Source organism: Plectropomus leopardus, chromosome 2 (genome assembly GCF_008729295.1).
Source record: "Plectropomus leopardus isolate mb chromosome 2, YSFRI_Pleo_2.0, whole genome shotgun sequence".
In the NCBI taxonomy this organism is placed as follows: Eukaryota; Metazoa; Chordata; class Actinopteri; order Perciformes; family Serranidae; genus Plectropomus; species Plectropomus leopardus.
Window position 1 is genome coordinate 29,195,741 of NC_056464.1, and position 22,128 is coordinate 29,217,868.

General features: G+C 37.5%; 2 protein-coding genes across 3 annotated transcripts; one reads left to right on the plus strand and one right to left on the minus strand.

Annotated features, from left to right (window-relative positions):
• Positions 1–702: 702 nt before the first annotated feature.
• Positions 703–6,405, minus strand: LOC121958643 (transmembrane reductase CYB561D2). Its single transcript, XM_042507717.1, has 3 exons — positions 6,033–6,405; positions 5,907–5,944; positions 703–4,871 (listed from the first exon to the last, which is right to left on the minus strand). Exons 1-3 carry the CDS (start codon positions 6,163–6,165, stop codon positions 4,368–4,370), a joined length of 675 nt encoding a protein of 224 aa, XP_042363651.1. The 5' UTR covers positions 6,166–6,405; the 3' UTR covers positions 703–4,367.
• Positions 6,406–6,424: 19 nt separating this feature from the next.
• rassf1 (Ras association domain family member 1) lies at positions 6,425–21,289 on the plus strand. Of its 2 annotated transcripts, none has more exons than XM_042507705.1 (7): positions 6,425–6,486; positions 15,109–15,628; positions 16,231–16,355; positions 19,023–19,127; positions 19,248–19,536; positions 20,713–20,828; positions 20,945–21,289. In XM_042507705.1, the coding sequence occupies exons 2-7, from the start codon at positions 15,343–15,345 to the stop codon at positions 21,092–21,094; spliced, it is 1,071 nt and encodes a 356-aa protein (XP_042363639.1). In that variant the 5' UTR covers positions 6,425–6,486; positions 15,109–15,342; the 3' UTR covers positions 21,095–21,289. The 2 variants fall into 2 exon arrangements, with proteins under 2 accessions (XP_042363639.1, XP_042363630.1); XM_042507696.1 differs by lacking the exon at positions 6,425–6,486 and adding an exon at positions 11,673–11,799.
• The last annotated feature ends 839 nt before the right edge of the window (positions 21,290–22,128 follow it).

The window sequence follows — 22,128 nt, forward strand, 5'->3', positions numbered from 1 at the left end:
TCACTCGCCTTTCTTTTGTTGCAGATTTTACTCAAAGTGTCCCCGCCATCAGTCAGCCTGCACCTCACGTGTAGTTTCGACTGTCCTTATTTTCAGAGCCTCGCTGAGAACAAGTAATTACCTAAATTCAGGGTTCCCACACATTTTAATGGACAAAATTTAAAAACTTTTCAGTGACTTGTCAAGGCGCCCTAATATTTTTTTTTCTTGCCCCACTTGCACGATGTTTTTCAAAATATCTCGGACTGAAATTGTATTTAAACAGAATGACATCCATCTGGCAGACAAGAAGGGAGAGACGGAGCACCGGGAGAAAATGCAGAAACCTTTGTGATCATAAACTTTGTCACATATCAGCATATATTAGAGCTAAGTCACGCCAGTATTTACAGAAATAAATTTGGTGTTATGTTAAAGTACTCCACAGAGTTATCCACACAGATTTACTGTAACAAAACTTCCATGACTTTTCTAGAATTTCAAATGATTTTAACTCTTCGAAACCTGGATTGTCATCAGTTTTCTTGTGCTGCGTTCATACGTCACAAGTATTTGTGCGCCAAGCAAATTGGTTTGATTTCTATCGAAAACATGGTGGAAAAGGCAGTAAGCAATTTTGCAAGAAATTAGATTTAGAGATTTTGAACATTTAGAAAACAATGTTTAGAAAAACTATAATTATCATTATTATATGTTGAAAAATATGATACAGATCCCTTTTTTGTGATAATTTTCAGGTAATTTTCTTGTACTTTTTATTTATTTATTGTTAATTCTGGGGTTGCTCATGGCTGTCTTCACGTTTTTGAAAGAAATTGAGCCAATAAGCTCAGGTTTCAAAGTGTTAATAATCCAATTACTTTTACTTTTTACCTATTGCATGACTATTACAGGCCTGGAAAAATGGTTTTCCATAACTGTGGGAACCCTGTAAACTGTAGAAAACATTGCAGGCTGAGTGTATTAAACCTTGAGTCAACGTAGCCACCAATCTTTAAAAGAGATATCGAACATTTCACTACAACCACCGGCGACTGTGGCAGAACCAGGTCAGGTGGTGTGGTGGCCTTACCGAACTGACAGTGCCATTATGTGCTAGCTTTTCACAGAGGAGCGTCTTTAAGAGCAGTGTAAGTAGCTTCTGTCAGTAGTGTCAGTCAGTGTAGGTCTGCCGTGCTTTAGGGAGTTTAGGTCTTTGCTGTTCTCTGTAGCCTTGTGTTTCTGTGACGTGACGACACCTCAAGGTATGTAGATTTAGGAAAGTCCCCCTTCTCCGTCGGTGAAACAGGCTAGACTCAGTGGTCGTTAGCCTTTTAGAAGACACTGGATAACCTGAGACAACAGATCATTCCCTAGAAAGTTACATTTTCATGTAGAGACGTTTTGTCCCACAGCCTGAGTACTTTTTGTTATTACCGGCTCTTCCCTGTTGTTGTTCTGGATGCTTCGTTTCTATCGAACTCGACTCTGTCTCCGGTTTTTTTCAGCATGTCTTGTTTGTTTCAGATCTGAAGGTGGAGCTGGCACTTTGAAAAAGGATCATATCTGCTTGTGAACTGTACGAGGCACATCATACTGACGCCATGTCTTTATTCTCAGTCTTCTCGACCCGTTTGGAAACACATTTGAATCTTGGGAATCATCAGTTTCTAAAACTTAACCTGTCTGCCCTTTCTCGTCACTTACTTGCATTTTTATGTTTTATGAAAATATTTCATTCTTTTTTAAATGTTTTTTATAACTTCTTATCAGTGTTCACTCACTTGGCAGGTGTTTCCCTTTATTTCAATGTAAGCGTCCAAAATTTATTTATTTATGATGGAAAATACATTCTTTTTTTGTAATTACGTTTTTTAACCTTTTGTTCACTTTGACCCATTGACGGCTGATCCAGTAAGAATTTCGTACATGCAGCCTAGATCGAAGCAGAATATGACTGTGTTATCAATGTTATTTTAACAATAAAACACTCTTCTATTGCAGTGTGAATCATTTACAAATGCTTTTAATTTACAATATATCTTCAATATGATTTAATATCTCTACCATTCAAATATGTGACTATATAAGTAATCAAAGGCAGCATAAATAATCAAAAGGCAGGATAGGCAACCTGAGATACAATAATTCAACAAATACTCAAAACAGATGAGAGGATTTTTAAAAGTATTAAGGTTATAAATCATTCCTCCAGCAGAAATTTTTGGCTAGTCATCAATACTTTTATTTTATTTTATTTAGAAATGTACCTATTTTTTTCTTCAAATTGTATCTCCCAATGTGAAGGTCTTGCAGCTATCAAAACCTTCACACTGCACAATTTATTTTCTTATTTATTGATTTTTTTTGTGCCTAATATCAGTCACATTTCAAGCACTTCAGTCTAAAATATGACCAAGAGTCTACGACCATGCCAGCAGCTCTGTGAGGCTGCACACTGATGCTAATGCTAACATTAACATGTTTACATACTGATTATTTGCTGGTTTAATGCTTACCATGTTCAGTGGTTTAAGCATTTTAGCATGCTAACGTGCTAATTAGCAGTAAACACAAAGTAGAGCTGAGGCTGATAGGAATGTCAATAAAGCTGTAATTGGTAACTTAAAAACAACTTTTCACTGAAACTGTCTCTAAACCCACACAGTAGTACACGAGACAGATAATCTGTGAAAAAATAAAATAAGGTTCCTGCTCCTTGTAGCACTTCTGATGGCATTTGTTAAAATCTACCACATGTGAACGAGAACAACCGATCAGAGCCGAAGAGTTTCAAACGCAGCTGTCAGTCATGTCAATCACTGCTCGCGAACTGCGGTCAAACTGTCAACGCTGTCAAAATATGAGTCAAAATTCTGTTACATGCATTGTCTATTTTTCGCCTCAAACATTTTCAGAAACTTATTTTAGTGTACCGTTTAGCTGTAAAATTAGATTTTTGCTTCATTTTGGCTCAACCGTTTTCAACATGGTGAGCGGTTTGCAGACTTTCTCATTTCACAGCTAAACTGTACACTGAAACACATTTCTGAAAACATTTGGGGTCATAAATAGATGATTCAGATTTAATCAGCACTGCCTCGTTTGACAGATTGTCGGCACTTCACGAGCAGTGATTTACATGACTGACGGCTGCGTTTGAAACTCCTCGGCTCTGATTGATCGTTTGATCAGCTATTGCGGATTCTAGCAAACGCCATTAAGCCTCCTACAGATTGGGAGATTTCAGCAGTCCTATAAGTTTGATGCAAGCTACACTGCGTGACAGGGATCTAAAAAACTTGGGTGCAACATCAAGTTTGATGTTTGCAGACTGTATGATGATAATGCTGATCATGGGCTATAAAGTATGTCCATCGACGTCAATATACAAGAACAAAACTTTGTCTGCGTGCATCATCAATCTGCGCCGCTGTATTGGTAACAGCAAACTGTAAAAAAAACAAAAACAAATCGAGCCCTCACTGCAGTGGCATTTATGTGTGTTGGAAATAGCCTGAATAAGAGTAGGAGGATGTGGGTACGGTCGTGGCTGGGGAAACTTGGCATGCCAATTTTGCAATGAGATCTCGAAGTAGTTATTAGCATCTATAAGCATTTATCATTGGCACTAGAGTCACGCTTATCAGTGCGTTATTTCACGCTGCATTTCTATTGGTTGGTTAGTAGTCGCAGCTCGTAGCAGCAGTCACGCAGTAAGATGCTCATCCCAAATTTCAGACACTGTCACAATTTCATCCCAAGACCGTGACAATGTCCATCCTTGATCCTCTCTCACTGTGTGACGTAGGACGTACCGTTTTAGAGCCACGACCAAAAATATCGGCACGTTTCTTTCACTAGTTCATCTTTCGTGTGGGACAGCCCAGAATCACACAGTGTATACCGGGCTTTTAATGAACGAGAAGGAGGAGGAGGATAGTTTGTTATTTCACATACTATCTGTCTTGTAGTAATATCAGGATGAAGTGACAGTTTTAGCAAATGTGAAAGTTATTTATATAAAAACTACCAACTACAGCTTAAATTTTACAAGTATTTGGCCATAAACTTAAGCCCGACTTGTGAAATATTTGTTGTTGTCAAATGTAAATTCCTAGAAAACAAATACATACGACATGACCTTGGTGTCTTCAACGGTTCTGTGTAAAAATGTAAAAAAGGCAAGAAAAGTTATTTCATTATCCACATTTGGCACTCGTGCATCATGAAATGTGAGGACCTTCAAAGCAGCTGCAGACATCAGTTCCTTTTTGAATTTCAAGCAAATCAAACTTGACCGCATGTGAGTAAAATATGAAATCTCCGAGGCAAACCTTTCGCACGTATTCAGTGAGTGTTTTAAAGAGTCGATACCATGTCTTCTGTCAGGAGTGCAGACGTTTCTTCGCCATGTACGCGCTGGTGATCTGGTTCATTATGACGAGGGCGTTGAGAGCAGTGCAGAGCGCTGACAGGTACCAGGTGTATTTCCCGACAGCTGCAGTGAACCAGGCAGAGCTCAGGCCGAGGAGCAGGCTGGCACTGCCCAGCAGGTATGTGACGAGTCCGGACGCCACATGGTAGCGTTTGAGTTTGGCCAGGGACCATCCTTTGGCCAGAGAGGTGTAGATGAGAGGCACGGCTGCCACAGACTGAAGCCCCACCACACACACTGTGAGCAGGCCCAGCAGACCGTGCCACGAGGTGAAGTGGGGTTTACCGTTCAGGTGTTTGTTGTAGGAGATGGCTGCCAGGCCGAGGACGGCACAGGACGCACAGAGGCACTGCAGGATCCAGTGAACACGACCTTTTGTCTTATGTGAAAACCTTTTGATGGGGGAGCCATGAGGGGAGAAGAGGAGTATGGCCTCTGTCATGAAGAAGGTGAACTAGTAGGAAAGGAAAGCAGATTAAATCAGGCTGCTGCTCAACATTATTGTCACTGCTCATTCATGTGTTGGTATATTTATTATAACTTATCATTTTATCTATTTATTCATTTATGTTTTATTTTTATCCTTCTATTTATAGGTTTTATTATGCCTCTGGTGTTTCCCCACTTATGGTAGCGTTTCCTCAGCTCCTGGTTTTAATGAGCTTTACTTAATCACAAAGTCTTGTTTTTATTCAGGTGCTTCTAAGTCTTTCATTTTAGATTTAAAAACATTTATGGACTCCTTGAGTTTCAAGTCATTCTGCAGTTTTTTTCCTCAAACAATTCAAACTGACTGGGCAGATAGACAGTCACGATCGGGAGACACCTGTGGTGGCCAATCACCTTTTAAGGGTGGCCTGTGCCACCCCTGGCCACGCCATAAACACGCCCCTGCTTATTATTATGTTTGATGATGATTATTTCTGACTGCATGTGTGGTTGCCTATTCTAGAATAGCGTTTTTTTAATTATAATTTATAGCAATAATTTGAGGTGATATGGTATTAAAATACTGGGTGGCGGGGATGGGGATGATTACTACATTAGTTCAATAGTAGTGGTTGGCTGATATTGGTTTTTCAAGGCTGATACTGGTACCAATTATTAATAGAGACCAATGACAGATATTTGGAAACAATATGCATTTACAATAAAAAATCTCATCTAATCTATAACAAACTCTAAAAATTTGTTTAATGCCAGTGCCAAATGCCAAGTTCCCAAAAGCTTTTTTTCTATAGTTGAGTGAAAATTAAAATCAAAAATGAATAAATAAAACTAGCTTCCTGAGGTTTTACAAAGTCAAAGTTCCTCCCATGCTGACACTTTAATTGATTTAATTCTAATAATAATAATCATGAAAATAAAACACTGACACAGATATGATGCCAAATATAGGCCCCAATAATCGGCTATCTGTCGACCCCTGTTTGATAAAAAATATTTCATGTATTTGCTGTTGAAAGGACTTGTAAAAGCTTAAACTTACCGCTAAAGTCATAAAAAAAGGATGCCAAGAAAACCAACCTGTAATAAAACAGGTAACGTTTAATTAATAAACGGTATACGCCAACAGTGCCAGTGACAGGCGGATGTTTTGATGATGAGGACTCACTTGTACCGGGTCGGGACAGAGCTGTGATGATCACCGTGAACACGACACACGCACAGTGGGTCAGCACCGCGGAGGCGGTCCTGCTGTAGCCGTAGATCCGAGGCTCGGACTCCGTGTCCTTGTTGTAAACCATGTTTAAGTCACTTTATGTGGACTTTGTTAGCTCACCTGCTGCTGACACTTCACCCTCAGACTGGACGGTCACCTAAAGTGAACTCAGTTTCAGCCAACAGAAGCGGAAGTGATGGTGAATACAAAGTAACTGTTAACCTCGAGCTGTTACAGTCCCGATGAGTTAACGCGATAAGACAAGAAATCAATAACGGATATCCGCATTAACAACTGTTACATTACTGTGACTTTGCGAATCATAAACGTATCTGCTCTCCAGTGAAAAGTCCAACATGCGTTGAGTTGTTATGGAGCCACGGCGGCCAGGAAAACATCACTTCCGGTAAGCTCTTTCAGAATAAAGTGCTGTCTTGTCAAGACTCACAAAAACTTTATTTTACAGAGGTAATGAGAACTGACGTTGAAGACAGTCATGTCTGTCTATGACAGAGTATGACATCTGTGTTGGGTGCACAACTTGAATTACAAGGTAAAAGGTAGATTTATATGTTTTTTAAAAAATAATGAATTAAAAGTTGTACCAAATCATGCTACATCTTTGGAGTTGAAGGATGACTTGATTAAAATTACCAGCTACTATTAAACTTCTATCTGGTTGCTTGGGCAACTGCAATTCCTGCAGTGCATTTTTGAGTTCGCATCAGAGTCTTATGTCCAGTTGGCTCTAAACAAGGTCCGCCTGTCCAGTGCAATAGCTTGATCCAGGATGTTAGGGGTTAACCTTGTCTCTGTGAGGATGTGTGCAAAGCAGTCTCTGATCTCCCCTTGTGTGAGCCTCAAACGCATCTCATCCACTTTAATCTCCTACTTCTATACTTCTTCCTACTCCTTTTTCAACATGTAAGGTGCAATTGTTACTTTTTTTAAAATATTGACTATAAGTTATCAAAAACATGGGAAGACAACAACAACAAACAAACGGGAAAATAAAAAACCAAAACAAAACACAGAGATAACACAAAAAAAATGCTTAAAATTTGAATGACTCTGTAAATAGTTGTAAATATTTTTAACAATGAGGTGGCAATAATCCCAAACCAACAAATATTATTCGGACGTGTGTTGTAGCAGGAAAAGAGTTGTAGCACTGTCTTAATATCTCTCTCATTACAAAGAAATAGTTAGCTCCTTACAAACCTTTTTCCACGCTTTTATTCTGAAATTAGAGTGCCCGGAAATCCCTGTTTATTGTGGTAAATTTGACGCACGTGTTGATGGCTGACGTGGATGCCTCTTAGAAAGAGTCTCCACATGCATTTAGTAGAAAACATTTTTTTATTGGTTGTCAAATCCGGAACTGCAGGTACAAAATTGTTTTTAAAGTTCTAGACATTAATTCAGTCGAATTGTTATAATCTCAAATCTAAACCACAAACTCCATGCAGTCAAACTATAAAACCCATAGAAGGTGGAAGGTAGATTTATTAGTCATTTTTTCATACAAAGTTTAAAATTTTTTTTTGATTTGTCCTTGATCCGGCTACATGTTTGGAGTTGAAGGATGGGTTGATTAAAATCAGCAGCTACTATTAAAATTCTTTGGGCATTTTGCTGCTGGTGGCATCATTTCATTTCTGCAGTGCATTTTTTGAATTTGCATCAGAGTCTTGTGTCCTAATGGCTCCCAACAAGGTCCGTCTATCCAGTGCAATAGCTTGATCCGGGATGTCAGGGGTCAACCATGTCTCTGTGGAAATGTGCACAGGGTAGTCTCTGATTTCCCGTCGCTGAGTGACGCTCAATCACATCAGTTTGGATGCTGGTTTCTGGTTAAGGATGTGATGTCTCAGACTAATACCACTCATTCCACATCCAACAGTTCAGTGGACACACTGGTCCGCTGTTCAGGTTATTGTGCTCCAATTACTCTCATGGGCTTGTGACCCTGCAGGGCCTCCACACACTGGGCATACAGAGCAAGACAACATGCTCATTCAGGAAGTCCCTCTCTTTGTTTTTCTCTGTCTTACACACACATTATAATGGAGACACATTATGCCCACAAACGCAGTGCCATATGGTTTCTTCATGCTTATAAAAATGAAGTCTAATTATAGACAGACAACAACCGTATTTATGTACATTGTGCGTTTCGTTGTTTGTTTCATCGTTTGTTTCCCGGAGGAGCCGGACTTTACATGTGGGTTCTTGTTATGACATGAATTCATCACAGAGACGCTTGTGTTGTCCAGATGGTGGTACTAAAGTATTACATCAAAAAGTCCTGACTCCCATTTTATTGGTCCAGTAGACATAAGATCTCAGATCATTATGCATCAAAGTTTTATTCTGCTTTTTTATTGACTACAAATACCCCATTACGAGGAAAGGTCTTTTTTTCAAAATTAAATATAAGTAAAAGTACATGTACAAGTATTTGCCACAAAATGTAATCTGAGTAATAAAGGTAAAAGTACTTATTTTGCAGAGTGACTACTGTCGGTGTTATAGTATTTTGTTATTTGGTTCATTATTTATTAATGTGTAAGTGGTACTTTAATGTTGAGGTTCATTGAGGTGGAGCAATAAAAAAAGGGCATACTCATGAAAAAAAACAATGAGTACAAACAAACGAGTACAGTATTTGATCACTTGATAAAGTATTCAGATCCTTTACTTAAGTAAGAGCACTAATACACACTGTGAAAACACCCTGTTACAAGTAAAAGTCCTGCACTGAAAATGTTACTTAAGTAAACGTAAGTAAATATTCAAGGAAAATGTACTTACAGTATTAAAAGAAGGCTGCCCTATGTAGACACACCCAAAAAAACCCTCAAAATCATTTAAAAAAAGGAAAAGAAAAAAAACACTCCAAACTTTTAATTTTTTACCCCCCCCCAAAAAAATAAATAAAAAGAGACCCCACCCAAAATTACAATTATTTCAAAAAAGAGAAAAAACTCAAAACCTCAAAGTTAATAAAAAATATAAAAAATCCTCAAAGTCCAAATTATTTTTAAAAAAGAAAAAAAAAACACCCCAAATTCACAATTATTGAAAAAAACATCCAAAATACTCAAAATTGTTTTAGAATAAATAACAACAACAAAAACATTTTTAAAAAACTAAAGTAATGTTTTTCCTTTTGTAAAAAAAGGTTTGAAATCGTTAAGAAAAATAAGAGAGTGGTACTCTAAATCTCACTGCAACGTGCATGTTTTGCCGGAGAGAGATAAAGAGTCGTTCTTCATCTGCCATCCATATTTAAGCCTGGAGGCTTTTCTCCATTTGAAAGATTTCCAAATGTCCCTCAATTAAACATTGAAGGGTCTATTCATACCACACTAAAATGAAACAAAAAAAACTCCCTCTGTTTCAGACTGATCAATATCATTCGTAAGATATTAAGGCACATCATACTGACTCATTAAATCCCCTTTTGATGAAAGTCTAACATTTTACAGACTAATATTTTGACTTTGTGGGCAATAATTAGGGCCTGAGCACCAAACGGTGCGAGGACCCTCTTGGAATGCAGGTTATTGTTATTTTTCTGACAATGAATCAAATTTTTGGAGGTTACAACATGCCCAAAAACCCATGAAAGTTGGTACACATGTCCGGCCTGACGAAAAATTTTGTATTTTAGTGGTTTCAGATGTGGGTGTAGCAAAGTTGCTTCACAGCGCCCCCTAACATGTTGCCCCAATAGCTAGTTTTACTATAATAACATAACATATCATACCCAGATGCAAAAAAAAGCCTCTTGGACCCACCCCCCAAAACCAACAGGAAGTCAGTCATTTCAAATTTTGTCCTTTTTTTTTGCCAATTTCCTGCCTCGTGCTTTTGCGATATCGTCCCACAGGATTAATCTGATCAACTTCAAATTTGGTGTCTCCAATTTTAACCACTTGTTGATGAAAAGTTATCAAAGGTCTGCCCTGAGCAGGTCTATATGCTAATTTTCTGTCAGTGTACTAACATGCCTCAATAGCGCCCCCTACAATGTTTCAGTGAGGCAGCCTTCTCACCTGCATGTATGAAATCTGATAGACATGTCTATCATGTCCAGATGCACAAAAAAGTCCCTTGGACCCACCCCCAAACCCAACAGGAAGTCGCCCATTTTGCATTTCGTGCTCATTTTTGGCGATTTCCACCAGGTCTCTCTTTATGCTAATTGAAATTTGTCCTCCCTTGTATTTGATTCACTCCCTCTCAGAAAGCGTGGTGAGCTGTACTCCATTATAGCTCTCTGTTTATGCTAATTAAAATGTGCCAACCCCCTTGTTTGATTGGCTCATCCTCGGAAGGTGTGGTCAGCTGTATCTTTTTGTAAGTCTTGCTTTATGCAAATAAGAATGTGCCAACCGCTGTGTTTGATTGGCTGACTACATCAAACATGAATTGCATTTTTGGAGGTTGCAACATGCCTAAAAACTCATGAAACTTGGTATGCATGTCCAGCCTGGCGAATAATTTTGTATTTTGGTGGTTTCGAATACGGGTGTGACAAAATGGTTTCACAGCGCCCCCCAATGTGTGGCCCCAATGCCCCCTTTCACCTACAATTATAAAATTCAGTTTAATTATGTATCATACCCAGAGGCACAAAAAAAGCTACTTGGACCCACCCCCAAACCCAACAGGAAGTCAGCCATTTCGAATTTTGTGCTGATTTTTGCTGATTTACTGCGTCGTACTTTTGCGAACTCTCCCACAGGAGGATTGATCTGATCAACTGATCAACTTCAAATTTGGTATGTCCAATTTTACCCCTTGCTGATGAAAAGACCCAACTCGCCTGCCTGGGAAGGCTCCACCTTCCTCAGGTGCAATCATTTGATTAATTAGAGGTGTTGCCATCCTCCCTTTGTTTTACTGTCGACTGACAAAAATGAATTTCTGACTGTTTTGATTTTTTTTTTTAAAATCAAGTTTAAAAAAATTAAGGTTTATTTGGGTGTTTCTTTCTCTTTTTTTTAAAATAATAATAATTTTCTCTTTCTTTCTCTTTTGATAATTAAAATTTTCTTAAATGTCTTGATTATTTTATATTTAAAAAACTAGTTTTTAAATAATTTGAGGGTTTGTTAGTGTTGCTTTATTTATTTATATTTATTCAATATATTATTATATCAATATTTATTTATTTTAAGGTTTTCAGATGTTGTTAAAATAATGTTAAGAGGGTTTTGTGTGATTTTTTTCTGTTGTTGATTTTTTTTAAGCAATATAGAGTTTTGGGGTGTGTTGCTTTTTGGTGATTTGTGTATATAGATATAATTTTGAGGGTTTTTGTTAGGTTTTAAGTATATTTTCCCCGATTTTACACTTACTTTTTACTAAAGTAACATTTCCAGTGTAGGGTTTTACATGTAACAGAGTGGGTTTAAGGATCCTTCGTCCACCACTGATGGTCATAACTACCATTACATTCACCTTTCCATCACTGGACACATATTTTTTTGTACTGTGTGATAACAGAGGGGGTTCTTCTGGTGGTGCCTCCCTTTAGGATGGTTTAATACTCACTCGGGATTAGACGGTAATCCCTCGCTCACAATGTGCATGCGCAAACTGAAGTGCGTGCATCGGACGAGGGACAGCTCGGTGTTAATACAAACGACAAACTGCGTTTATTCTCCAAATATCCTCCACGAGAAGTGGCGATAATGAATTAAACGAGGTAAGGTCCTCTTTTATTACCGTTTTGTCTGCCAACAAATCCGGATATTTGTCCCGGTGTCACTGTCAACTGAGTTTGTCGTCCCGTTTCAGACAGGATTAAACCGGGCTGTCCCGTTACGCGTTGGGTAGCATTCTGCAACAAATGACAGATAATTTACACTTGTACTTAAAGCCATGCGTGTTAAATTTAACACGGAAGTGATTTATGAAAAAAGCAGCAGAAAATGCACGGGTGATCCCCTCCGGTGGTACAATGTGCTCTTGTTGCCCCGCTGTGTGGATAATTGCGCCGTGTGGTGACCCACTTGGCAGATAGAGCCCCGGGTTGTTCATATTCAAGTCACAATGCAGCTCCACAGAAAAACTCATGAAAGTTTCCGATGCACCTGTCAACATTTTACACTTATTATCCCGAGTAACTCCAAGAATAACAAGTGCACTGTAAAATCTGACAAGTTGATTTCACTTTTAAAAAATCCAGGAAACCGATTACCTTGAAAATATAAGTAAATATAACAATTGGTCTTTATTTATGTTTACATTTTATCTTACAGTTAAGTTGAGTTAAAATTTAGTTATATTTACTTGATTTTGTCTAGTTGTTGCAACCTAAAATGAGAATTTTAATCAAATAAATCTTTCCAAGTTTTAGCAACTTCAGTAGCAAGTTTACTGTGCTATATATCCGTATTCTGCTGGTTTCAAACTAGTCTATCACAATTATATTTTCTTAAACAAAGCAGAACCCACAGATTTCTAACTTCGTCATCAGCAAAACCCTCAGACTAACTATGTTTACTGAAGCTGTTAACACTTAGAGAGAACAAGGTAATTTCACTTGTCATTTTTAAGTCGCAACAACTTTGCAAAATTAAGTAAATACAGCTCAATTTTGAGTATTGTAAGTAAGGTTAACTTGTCAGATTTTACAGTGTGGTGAAGTGCAAGCAATACCACAACATAAAAATATTACATTACAAGTGACAGGTCTGAGGAAAGAACATCAGCAAAATGTGCTGAAAGTCTCCAGACAAGAGCTTTATGCAGCAGAATGACTCCTGTCACTGTTATTTTATTATGTTTTTATCAATTGATCAATATCACTGATTTATAAAAATATCAGCAGCATTTTAATGTTGAAGCATGTTGTGGTCTTTGTTGGGTAGGTCGTTTTGAAATGTATTAGGTCAAAAATTACCCTGTTAATAAGTAATGTAACTATTTTGTAAACTACATGAAAGTAATATACTTTATTAAGGTATACTTGATTACTTTATGATTACTTTCATATCAAATGTTTTATTGAGAAGTCTTGAAAACACAAGTGCAGAAATGTTGCATTTAAATTCGTCTCAGCAACTTTGATGGCCAGCATTGCCCAAAAATATGCCAAAGGAAGTAATTCCTGCACAAACGAAAAAACGCAAAGCAACAGAATGAATGTTAAGTTCTACATATGTTGTTCTACATTCTCAAATTCTTTCAAAAACATGAGAAGACCCAAAACTCAAAAATTAGCACAAAATTAGTAAAGTAGTAGAATACCTGAAAATTTGCACCTAAAAAAGATCAAGTAAAATTAAAAAATAAATGGAAAAAAACAGCTTAAAAATTATAATAATTTTGAAAAACAATTTTAATTGACATTATTATGATAATTAATGTAGATAATAATAGCTATCTGGATATTTTTTAAAAGCTTTTTTAAAAATTAGTTTTCCAAATCTACTAATTTCTTGCAGTTTGTGGGGCATTTCTTTCCAACTCGCTCTTTGTTTTTTTTTCCCCATGCTTTTGAAAGAAATCAAAACAATTTGCTCAGGGTTAAAAGTATTAAATACTTGTGAAAGGCATCCAAATGCACCACAAGAAAAGTGATGTTGTGCCAGGTTTCAAAGGATTAATCTACAACAATGCTTTATATTCTCTTAAATTATTTTATATATGTTGGCTTTAATATTAGTCTGCAAAACTACTACAGCTATAATAATATAATATAATAACAGCAGTAAAACATGAAAAAATGTACAATATTTCTATTTCAAACACAGTAGAGAAGAGGTGGTCAGGTCACATGAAATTAAAATACTAAAGTAAAATTTAAATACCTTCAAATAGTACAGCATGAGTAAATGAATTTAGCTGCATTCCTCCTCTGTGGGTCACACACTCAGCACCTGTAGCTGTTACACATGCATATATGACATAAAAGCTTTTTAAAAACGTAACAGTGGCTGTAGACGTTTTATGTCACCAGTTATTTCTGAAATGATGGATATAAGTTAGTTCTGTGCTTTCTGAATTGTAATGAATGAAATGGTAGCTGTTGGCCCATTTTTATGCAGTTTTGTTACAGTGTCACACGCAGAAAAACAGCATGAGTGGTCCGAGGATTTCACAGGATTATACCAGTTATCTTGTCCCACATTTTATTATAATCATATGAATCCTGGCATCAGATAACAAAGGTTAATCCCTTGTTCTTCTGTTTGTGAAGGCCATAGTGTCATACAGCATCAGCACCCATTATATGAATGCTAGTTTCTGAATTTAAATAGCATTCATATAGTTGGTGTCTATGCTGTATGACACTATGGCCTCCATAATTTCCCTCTTTGGCACTTTTTATCAATCTAGATTGTTTTTGTGTGAGCAGCTGGGTGTTGGAGATATCGGCTGTGGAGATGTCTGTCTTCTCTCCAATATAATGGAACCAGATGGCACAAGGAAATTTAAATTCCAGCGCACACCACAGATGCTCAGGTCGACGCTTTTTAATTAATATTTCACATTAAAAAAAAAAAGAGCAAACTATTGCTGTTGAGTTTATTAAATTTGTTTTTTGGCACTTTGAGCCCCTCAAACCGAGTGCCATCTAGTTCTATTATATTTTGTTCTTGTAGACACAAGAACAAAATGTACATTTATATTTATACTTTAGTGTTTAGATATATTTATTTTATATTAGTACTTATGTTTAAATTTTATTGATATATTCTACACTTTCCTACTTCTTTTAGACTTTTGAATGGGGGGCATCTGTAACTAAAGGCAATTTCCCCTCGGGGATCAATAAAGTATTTCTGATTGTGATTCTGATGATTGAAGCAAAGGCAGAGAAGATATCTACGACTGATATCTCGAACACTCTGCAACTCACACCGAAACAACCCAGATTGATAGTTAACGTGACATGTAAGAGGAAAAATATGTATTCTTGATTTTGGGGTGAACTGCTCCTTTAAGCTGGTTCATGTAGTTATTGTATTGTACATTAACATGTATATGCTTTCAAACGTTATTGCAGCTCCTAAAGACTTGGTGGACATCTGTTCCTCTGCCACCAACATCAAAAAACGGACCTGGAGCTTTTTTTTTGCCCAGATAGCGAACATTTCATCAGAGCCTTCACAACTGTCTCATAAAGGATGCAAATCTGCACATACTAATGCCGTCTCCTCTCTGGGCTGGATGTACGCCCCAACTCGCTCATGGACAGCAGGTGCTCACTTGACATGTCAGAGTCTGTATCAGGGAGAGGATGTCTAAATGTGAGCTGATCGAGCTGAAGGACCTCAGTGTCAATGATTCCATCGAGCTGGCTGCTCCTGCGGCCCGCACAGCCCCGCCGCCTGTAAACCAGCCAAGCCACTTCCACGTCGTCCGTCTGGTCGGAGACAGCGTCAGCATCGAGGCACCCCGGTGTCAGACAGGAGAGGCTGCAGTGGGTCATGACTTCCAATCGTACAGTTACACCCATCTGTCCTGGTGCGACCTGTGTGGAGAATTCATCTGGGGTCTTTATAAGCAAAGTCTGCGCTGCGCCAGTGAGTACTCTCTGCAAGATCCCATGAGAATACCAAAAAACAAGAATATAATAAAAAATGGGTAGCTGCAGCCTTCTTTCTCTGCACCATAAACCACAGACTGTATAAAATAAATGACAAAGCCACTGTGATGCCACTTATTTACAAGGTACAAGGTAGATTTATTAGTTATTTTTTCAACATAGTCTAATAATTAATGTATGATTGGTGATGTGTGATGACCAAGATAGGTTCTCAGTGTTGGTTATTCCAATGGGCTTGGTGCTATTAGCACTTTAACTTAAAAAGGATGTATGTTGGATTTAGTCTGGATCTGACTCTAACAGATGATTTCAATATTTGATTGTCCTTTTATTAAATTTTGATAAAGTTCTGCTCTGCGACCACGATTTGAAATTACGGTGGACAGGATTTGAGTCCCAGTTTTCTTCTTTAATTAATGGGCTCCAAACTTCACTTCCATGGAGAGGAATTGGTTCAATGATATTCTGGAAATGTTGTAGCCAAATGTGAATAGGGAGGTTTAATTTGAAAATGATTTTTAAAAATAAGATCTGTGAGCTTTGTCTGCCTTCTCTTACCTTTCTGTCTCTCTCTGTCAGACTGCAATTACACTTGTCACTACCGCTGCCGACCGTTCATCCAGCTGGACTGCAGCACAGATGGAAGTTTGTTAACAGACCAGGAAGATTTCTCCGCCGACTCCCTCGAGACAGACACAAATGTGGTGAGAATTGAAGCTACAATCACGTCTTTTCTCAACAGTACGTTTGCAAAGAAAGAAGTCTTTATTGTATTGTTTTAGGTGTGTAGGTCAAAGCAAATGGAGGCCAACAGATTGTCCACTGTTGTCCACTGCTGTCCACTGCTGTCCATATGTGCCATATGTTGTCAAAGATTCTGGTTTTATTGCCTGCTCATTGTCATTGCATCTATACAGAAAGTAATTTAGGAGAAGCTGAGGGGGAGGGGATAACTTAACAACTTCACAGTGAAACCGCTGCCTTTATTTCAGAACCACAGAGAAGAAAATCTGGGACAAACACAACTTATCATATAATTAAAGGATTGATTCATTAAATGGTAAATGGACGTGCATTTATAAAGCTCCTCTCCGACCAATCAAAGCACTTTACACATTCAACCATACATTAACCCTTTAAAACCTGGTTTGACATCAGCTGATGGGCACCTCTTTCAAGCTATTAAACCCTGTGAAACCTGAGCACATTAGTTTGATTTCAAAAACATAGAGAAAAAAGGGAATGACCAATTTGGCAAGAAATCACCCACAAACTACAAGAAATTAGTAAAAGGTCACAAAGAAAAGGAAATCATAATTATATGTATATATGTATGTATATAGATATAGATAAAGATATAGATATATAAATTTTCTGCACTTTTGTTTTTGTATATTACTTTTGCTTATTTTCAGCTTGTACTTTTTTACTAATTTCTTGCTATTTTTTGGGCCATGTGTTAAGTTGCTCATTTCCTTCTTGGAGATACTGGCAATGTCAGGTTTCAGTGTCAGGTACTTTGACAAGTAGGAGGAAGCTTTTTTCATTAAACAAGCTCTATTTTACTTTTACTTTTTATGTACTCGGACACCTTATTTACAGTCAGCGTATTGGAACAAAAAACACGGTGGGAAAAAGTTTATTTTCTTTCTGATTTAGAAAGTGGTCTGTGGGTCATCATAAGTTGAGTGTCACTGCCTTAAACAATAGACCACGTTTAACCCTTTAACGACTGGATTGACATCAGTTTTCTTCACTAGCATTTATACCTCTGAAACCTGAGAAAACTGGTTTGGTTTTTTTTCTTTCTTTTTTTTAAAAAACATGGTAAAAAACGTAATTAGCAAAAAGATAACAAGGAAATTATCTGAAAATTAACTATTTTTTCTTTTCTTTTCTTAATTTTTGGGGGGAAATGTTTCAGTTAATTTTACTTTCTTTCTATTTCTTGGGTTATTTCTTGTTAAGTTGCTTGTTGAATATTTTTAAAAAGAAATCAAGCCAAATTTTATCTGGTATCAGAGAGTTAAACACCGTGTGAGGGTGCAATAATGCTATGGATGAAGTTGTGATGTGGTCAGTTTTATATGGAAACTACATTTTAATGTTGATATGTACACACTCATCAACAGTCACATAGGGTGAGAGTTATGCTGTTAGGCTGTTAGGATAATTTGTGCAGATCTCCTCTGGGAGTAGGCGGGTCCTGCAGACGTCTTTGTGAGGTTTTATTGTCAGGGAGGAGCAAATGGAAATACTGAGGTCAAAACAGCTGTGAGCAGAATCAGATCTCTCCACACAGAAGAGAGAGACAGAGGAAATATAAGAAAATCCTGACTTCAACTCCAGACATAAGATTTTGGCAATGACAAAAATATAAAAAAAGTTTGCCAAAATTCCTGCTCACCCGAACCTCGGCGATGACCTGGGGAAGCTCAGCAAGTAACACATTCTGCGGTCAGGAGGACTCAGAGCTGGAGTTATATTTTACTGCACGTACGTCTCTCTTTCACAAGGTCAGAAGATCAGCGGCGAGGCTGTGACGTTATTAATCAGGCCTATAGGTCCAAAGTTGTTTTCACTTTCTGTTTGGATAATTATATTAAATCAAGACACATACAAAAAACTTTTATTTATTTCCTTTTATCAGAATTGGAAATACTTAATTGATCCCTGAGGGGACATTGTGGTTCGTTACAGTCGCTTTGATGCCAACAACAGAGAATTATAGAAAGTAGAAATGAGTACCAGCAGAAAATATGTAAAAATATAAAATAGAAATACACTAATAATAAAAACAGTTAGCACTACTATGTAAACATTTAAAAATTAGAAGTATGTATAATGTACTGAGTGTGTCAAGTGTGTAAAAACATAACATATAGAATACAAATACAGTAATAAAAAGAAACAATTACCTTTGGTATGTGATTATTTAAAATTATAAATATGTATGATGTGCTGATACATGTATGATATCATGATGTATGATACAATACAGTGTATAAAACTGGTATGTAAAGTCAGAAATATAAACATATATGTGTGATGGTACAATGTGCACCAGTTATATACATGGGTAACAATAAGAATATATACAATAAATGCAATACGTGTAACATGTTAAACATAGCCAACATTCAAGGGTTGAAAGAATTTTGCACAGTCTAATAATTGCACAGAGGATTGCTTGTAGTGAAATGTTCACTACACTAATTATTGCAGTAAAGACAGTGATATAAAGAATAAATAATGTTCATGCATCTGTCACTTTCTCTTCATCCTCAGCGCACACTTGTGAGGAGGACCTTTCTGCTGATTTTACTGTATGTGGCCCATTTGATTTACTGAAGCTGCTCTTTTCATTTTAGGACGAACAGATCGACTGGCGGAAACAGGAGTTGACTGTTAGTGAGATTCAGCAGAAGGTGAAGGAGTATAACGCACAGATCAACAGCAATCTCTACATGGTGGTTGTGAGTGACTGATAAACTCCAAACATTCATTCATGATATAATGTACTTGATCTGTATTTTAATTGTGTTAGCATTTTACTCCCATTCTTACAATATATTGTACGTCTGTCTACCTTGCAGAATAAAGACGGGTCCTACACTGGTTTCATCAAAGTCCACTTTCAGTTACTCCGTCCCATCTCCCTCCCTCCCCGTCCGAGCCTGTGCTCGTCACCGGAGGAAGATCAGCAAGGCAGACGGATGAAACGGCGGACATCTTTCTACCTCCCTAAAGATGCAGCCAAGCACCTGCATATAAGCTCCCAAACACGTGTGCGTGAAGTCATCGAGGCACTGCTCAACAAGTTCACGGTGGTGGACAACCCGGCCAAGTTCGCCCTGTTTGAACGTGCTGAGAGACAAAGTCAAGGTAGGGTCCTCAGTGATGTGCAGTTACTGTAAAACAAAATCTAACCAAGTATTTAAGGAACTGTGTGTAAGATTTACAGGGATTTAGTGGCATCTAGTGCTGAGGATTAAAGACTGCAATCAGCTGAAACTTTTCCTGGTTAGAAGTCCTTCGGTGTTCATTGTTCAGGAGGTTTTTTTGTTGTTTGTTTTTTAGTTGGCACTTGGCAAAAATGAGAGCATCGTGTCCATATTACTATATTATTAAAATATTTTTATTGGGTTTTGAAGAAAGAAAAATACACCATTACATAAGCAATACATAAACAGTCCAATACACACAATACCCATTCTTAAGCCTAATTATACAAGACAGAAAACACAGCCCAGCTTTGAGGTGCATCATTAAGTCCTCCATCCTGCACTTGTATGAAGGTGGTAAGGTCTTTATCCAGCTGATTAGTAGAATGAACGCCCGCAGTCCGGTGGCATTACCCCAAAATATGGCAGTGTCAGGGTTTGGCGTGAGCCGCTTGTCACAGACAGACACAGAGAGGACCCGACCAGCTCAGAACAGGCCCGAAACTTTTGGCTCGGACTTCCTGGATCACAACAAAATCTGGGACGTTTTCCATTTTTACCTGGATTCAGTTTGGCTTCTGTATTACCTTAGATTATATCAACACATGTCTGATACATATGGATGATGTATGCACCAATTGCTATAAAGCTGTGGGTAATTAAACCTGCAAAGTCCAGTCAAGTCTGCACCTGGAGCAGACTCTCTGGATGTCTGCAGAAAGTCCACTTGAAGCCTCTTGTGGATAGGATGAATTCTGGATTTAGACAGCATTCAGGACTCGTAGACTTCCTGTGAATGCCTCTGCAAAGTCTGCAAGTCTGCAAGTGCAAGATCTGCAAGTCTGAGATTTGGGTTCAGTCCAAGACTGCACCCTGAGGCTGATTTGACCTTTTACCTGACAACCTCCATTCTCTCGGTTTAATATGCAATTAAGTTTTATACAATATATCAAGTCAAGGGTCCCTAATCCATCAGTCCCTCGCCTGAAAAACGTTTGAAAACCCCTGCACAAAAAAAAACATACCTATTATTATACTTCATTTCTGACAATACATCCCCCTAAATCTTACACACTGGACCTTTAAGTTCTAACAGGCTGCGTTTTCTCTCCTTTAGTGTACATGCGTAAACTGTCTGATGATGAGTGTCCCCTCTTCCTGCGCTTGTGTGCCGGCCCCAGTGAAAAAGTCATGACTCTGGTTTTAAAGGAGAATGAAACAGGGGAAGTAAATGTAAGTCTCCATTTGGTTGTGAGAATTAATTCATGTGATAAACATGCCAACACATGATGAAAAACCCAAAATATGTTCTGTATATGAAACACATTCTGGTGTGCTCTCCTTCACAGTGGGATGCATTTAGTTTTCCCGAGTTGTGCAACTTTCTGCGGATCCTGAAGCGTGAGGAAGAAGAGCATGTGCGGCAGATTGTGAGGCGCTACGCTCTTGCTAGAGACACAATGAAGCAGGCCATGGCGAGGATTTCTACACCTGGATGACTTTGGATTCAAGTAATTTTCATATCTAAACAGGAAGAAGAACGTTCTGAATAGTATTATTGATGAGTGATGTAAATGGGAAGGGAAGAGCTCAGACACAATGTTTTGAATAACTGTTGTTTTTGAAGCGAGGATATTGATGTTACATTTAATGTGAAATATATAATTTTGTGCAAGCAAAGTCTCTGTTGTGAACTGAACAGGGGGAAAAAAATGTTTATCTCGGACTTAATTGGATACAGTTCTTTCTTTAAAGTCCATGCTGCTTGACTGGATTACCAGTATTTATAGTGGTATTAAAACACAATTTTAGTGTATTTGGCCACTTTTAATGTGATATTTAGTTTCATTTATATTCTGTGAAGCTGGTTTTAAAATCTTTGGCACTTTAATGAACCTGTGAAATGGATTTGTGCAAATTAAAATGTGAAACAGTGTGTTTGCATTCTAACTATCCAATAAACTGATGATAATAAATTACAGCTCATTTTGATGTCATTGTTTAAATTATACATCAGAAAGCAATTTTGATACGCTGTGTCAGACCAGTAGTCCACATTCTATTGTGGAAAGCCAAAGCTGAAGTTTATGGATTAAAATATGCTGACTCCACACATATGTTATACTATCAACACTATGAACATTTATGTGCTATCATAATATGTGCTGTCATCTTTTGGGAAGGCAAGATTTTGGATCCTGGCTGCAGGAATTTGCTTTGAATCAGCGATAAGATCAGTGAGGTCGATGTGTATATATATATATATATATATATATATCAATTATAAATCTTTGGGTATTATTTTTCATGTTTTAAAACATTTTTGTGAGGGTTTGGGGAGGTTTTTTTTCTTTTTTGTTGTCGTTGCGGTTTTTGGTGTGTTTTTTTTTTTAAATAATTTTGAGGTCTGTGGTGTTTTTTCTTTTTTTTTTCCTCATAATTTTGAATAATTTCAGTGTTTTTAAAAGAGGTCTTTTTAGTTTTTTTTTTTTATCATTTTAAGTTTTTGGGGGGTTTAATAATTTTTTTTTTT

What these genes read in the sequence shown, in the direction of transcription:
- rassf1 (XM_042507705.1), top strand. Translation starts at nt 15,343, where the DNA reads ATGTCTAAATGTGAGCTGATCGAGCTGAAGGACCTCAGTGTCAATGAT. An exon ending in TCGAGACAGACACAAATGTG is followed by an intron (nt 16,356 to 19,022) that starts GTGAGAATTGAA and finishes TTTTCATTTTAG; the next exon opens with GACGAACAGATCGACTGGCG. An exon ending in TGCTGAGAGACAAAGTCAAG is followed by an intron (nt 19,537 to 20,712) that starts GTAGGGTCCTCA and finishes TCTCTCCTTTAG; the next exon opens with TGTACATGCGTAAACTGTCT.
- LOC121958643 (XM_042507717.1), bottom strand. Translation starts at nt 6,165, where the DNA reads ATGGTTTACAACAAGGACACGGAGTCCGAGCCTCGGATCTACGGCTAC. An exon ending in TCTGTCCCGACCCGGTACAA is followed by an intron (nt 5,945 to 6,032) that starts GTGAGTCCTCAT and finishes GTTTTATTACAG; the next exon opens with GTTGGTTTTCTTGGCATCCT. An exon ending in CTTTTTTTATGACTTTAGCG is followed by an intron (nt 4,872 to 5,906) that starts GTAAGTTTAAGC and finishes CTTTCCTACTAG; the next exon opens with TTCACCTTCTTCATGACAGA.